At 40.4% G+C, this 3,180-nt stretch overlaps 1 protein-coding gene across 2 annotated transcripts in view; it reads right to left on the bottom strand.

Moving 5' to 3' along the window:
* Positions 1-601: 601 nt before the first annotated feature.
* Positions 602-3,180, bottom strand: part of meaf6 (MYST/Esa1-associated factor 6) — a 9,082-nt gene continuing 6,503 nt past the window's right edge. The window contains exons 6-8 of one of the 2 annotated variants that reach the window (XM_034307696.2): positions 1,934-1,963; positions 1,525-1,558; positions 602-1,224 (exon numbers count right to left, since the gene is read on the bottom strand). In XM_034307696.2, coding sequence (XP_034163587.1) covers positions 1,210-1,224; positions 1,525-1,558; positions 1,934-1,963 — 79 coding nt within the window. In that variant the 3' untranslated portion in view covers positions 602-1,209. The remainder of the gene's footprint in view (positions 1,225-1,524; positions 1,559-1,933; positions 1,964-3,180) is intronic. The other variant, XM_034307698.2, reaches the window with a different exon arrangement.

The following is a 3,180-nucleotide window of genomic DNA, read 5'->3' on the forward strand; positions in this document are numbered from 1 at the left end:
CACCCTCAATACCATGACTGAGGTGAGACCCTCGAGCAAGGCACCGAACCCCCAACTGCTCCCCGGGCGCAGCAGGAAAAAAAAGGCTGCCCACTGCTCCGGGTGTGTGTTCACAGTGTGTGTGTGCACTTGGATGGGTTAAATGCAGAGCACAAATTCCAAGTATGGGTCACCCTACTTGGCCACAAGACACTTCACAATTTTTTTTTTTTTTGGTAAAAAAAATTACAACATATTGACACGTTTTTGTGGTCACCTGAGGATATTTTTTTGTTTTTTGTGGTCACCTGAGGATATTTTTTTGTTTTTGTGGTCACCTGAGGATATTTGTAAGTTGGAAAGGAGCAAACACCAATTGTTTAGGCCCTAATCACTAAAAACATAAAATTGAAGGGGGGTGTACTTCCTTTTTCCCCCCCCTGTATTTATAGACTTGCTTACACAAACAGTTCATTTTGGACTTCTTTATATTGTTATTTAAAGATCTGAATCTAAATAACTTCATGCTTCCTGTTAGTACAGCGATAAACCACATTTTTAAATCTATTCTATTTTCAACCCATTTTTTTTTTAATTGTTGAAGCTGTTATGATTCCAGTAATAAACAAGAGACCAACACTTTATTTTATTTTTACTTTTTTCCCCCCACAGAGTAAAAACCAACAATGGAAATGACGTCACAATTCTCCTTTTTCACTTACAAAAGGAATTCATTTTCACACAAAAAAAAAAATAAAATAAAATTAAAAAAAAAAAAAAAGTCCAAGAGTCCCAATTGGAGCATCATAAATACAGACAATCTGACACGATGGAAATTGGAAATGCATCAGCGTGTGAGAGAACAACGTTAAAAATGTGTCCCAAATCACATGCACAGAACATGCAGGGAGGGAGAGACGCCAATACACAACACACACGGAGAAGTTTTTACATCCGAAATGGACTGGGTGGAGCATCCACGTGTGCTGACGTGACGACGTACGAAACCAAATGGAGAGGACAAGGACGAGGACGAGGAAGAGGAGGGAGCTTATAATCACATGTGCACTCGGATTCGGTAAATGGCTGCTGTAATGGCTGATGGGAATGATGATGAATAAACACAGCCCGTGTGTGTGTGTGTGTGTGTGTGTGTGTGTGTGTGTGAGTGAGTGAGTGAGAGATAAGATGGTGGATACAGTCCAGGTCAAACCCACTCCATCTTCAGCATCAGGCTGAATAATCCTGTAGTTAAATTACACACAGAAACACACACAACATAAATAAATGCTGAGATTAAACCTCAGGTCAAATCCTAAAAATGTTTTTATCTTTTTAAAACTTTTTAAAAAGTGACATTTTTTAATCTTTTATTTATTTTTTAAACTTCTGTCACTGTCACACAGCTACTGAAACAGATTCGACTCTTACGCTCTAGGCAGTTTTAAGCTCTTATTATAATCACAGCTTATACGTGGCTCTGCCTGATGCAGTATCTTGGCTTATTAGCTGTTTAGAGTCTCGTGTGTAATCTAGAAAACTTACCGCTCTGGGCTTTTTATTCATCTTCATGTCAAATCTACAAACAGAAATCACAAAGTAATAATTAACAACTGCGCTTGAATAGCAAAAAAACACATTTCTCCGTGGTTGCCTTCTTATTATCTCAGCTGTATTATCTCAACTTTATGGCTTAAAAAAAAAAAAAAAAAATCACTAAAAGGTTGACATGCAGAATAAAAGAGCGAAGCTACATAACTGACTAAAACTGATCCACTGGCTCAAAAGAAAAAATAAAAACAGAATTGTAACTAAACAGAAACAAGCAAACATGACACCGTTCCAAACAGACCGTCCCGCTAAAAAAAAGCTGAAAACACAAACTGCTAAAGGAGGCGGGGAGAGGAAAAGGGGAGGAGATGCAGGAGGGACAGGACGTGAAGTTCAGACTTACTCAAAGTCATAATCGAACATGGCGGAGGGGCTGGGGGGCAGCATTAAGTGAGAGGAAGAGAGAGAGAGAGAGAGAGAGAGAGAGAGAGAGAGAGAGAGAGAGAGAATGTTAGTACACTAAACTGGCATAAACGTGGCTCCGTCCTACATCACAAAAGACCTGGAGTGAGAAAACGCTCAACTTGTGCTTTATCACCTGTTTCCTCAGCAACATCTCCAAAATCTACACAAATACCGTGTAAAGTGACGAAGGCAGTCACGGAGTTTAAACAGTACGATGAATATAGAGAGCGCACGGAGCTATCCGTAAACACGGAGCAGTGTATCGAGTGTGCAGAGACGCTTCTGCGTCCACTCAGCAGTGACACACGAGCTCGCTCCGCTCGAGCTGAATTTCGAGACTGGAATAAAACGCGCATTCCTACGGACATGATTGGAGATCACTCTCGAAAAAAATCCCGTCTGGAAATCTCTCTCAAGTAAAATTCCCGTTCAGCCGTCCTCTCGCTCTCCATCAACGACGCTGTTTACACGCCGTATACGTCACAACAGCGAGGGATTGGACAAGTGACTACACCTACGCAGCTGCTATTGCGTCCACTAGGGGGCAGATCAGAGCCGAAACACCTCACCAGCACTGACGTACCTTCTGACCACATCCTCTGACTTAACTATCACATAACTATCCATTTTCTCTCTCTGAATCGAATAGTTGCATTATTTCTAAAAATATATAAACAATATGTCTTTCCAGCATTTCTACAGAGTTCTTTCCTAAATAACACGTCAGTAACTACAGCACAGCTGTACGAGCCATTCGAAGACTTTAATAGTTTCATCTAAATATTGTTAATGTCAGTTAATTAATTAATTGTGTGTCTTAGATACTCCTTATCTTTGTTCATGTTTGTACAGAAATGTGACATTAAGAATAAAAGCGTTTATGTGTTTTTGTTTTTACCAGACGGGTTTATTTACGCACGTGATTTGGCAGTGTGGTCTGTGACGACAGCGGGGCGGTCTGTGACCGAGCGACGACCGAACGAACGAGTGTAATGAACGTACGCAGAAAAGTTTATGTTTTATAATTTACTAAAGTTCTGAACGATGATTGTGGTCTTGTGAAGTTTTTCTTGATCGCGAATCAGAAACCAAATCAGACACTCAAACTAGCGCAAGCTCGCGGTATTCCTTTCCTTTGTTTCCTATATTTCAATATAACCAACAGACCAATGGACTGAAACACCT

Source organism: Pangasianodon hypophthalmus, chromosome 9 (genome assembly GCF_027358585.1).
Source record: "Pangasianodon hypophthalmus isolate fPanHyp1 chromosome 9, fPanHyp1.pri, whole genome shotgun sequence".
NCBI lineage: Eukaryota > Metazoa > Chordata > Actinopteri > Siluriformes > Pangasiidae > Pangasianodon > Pangasianodon hypophthalmus.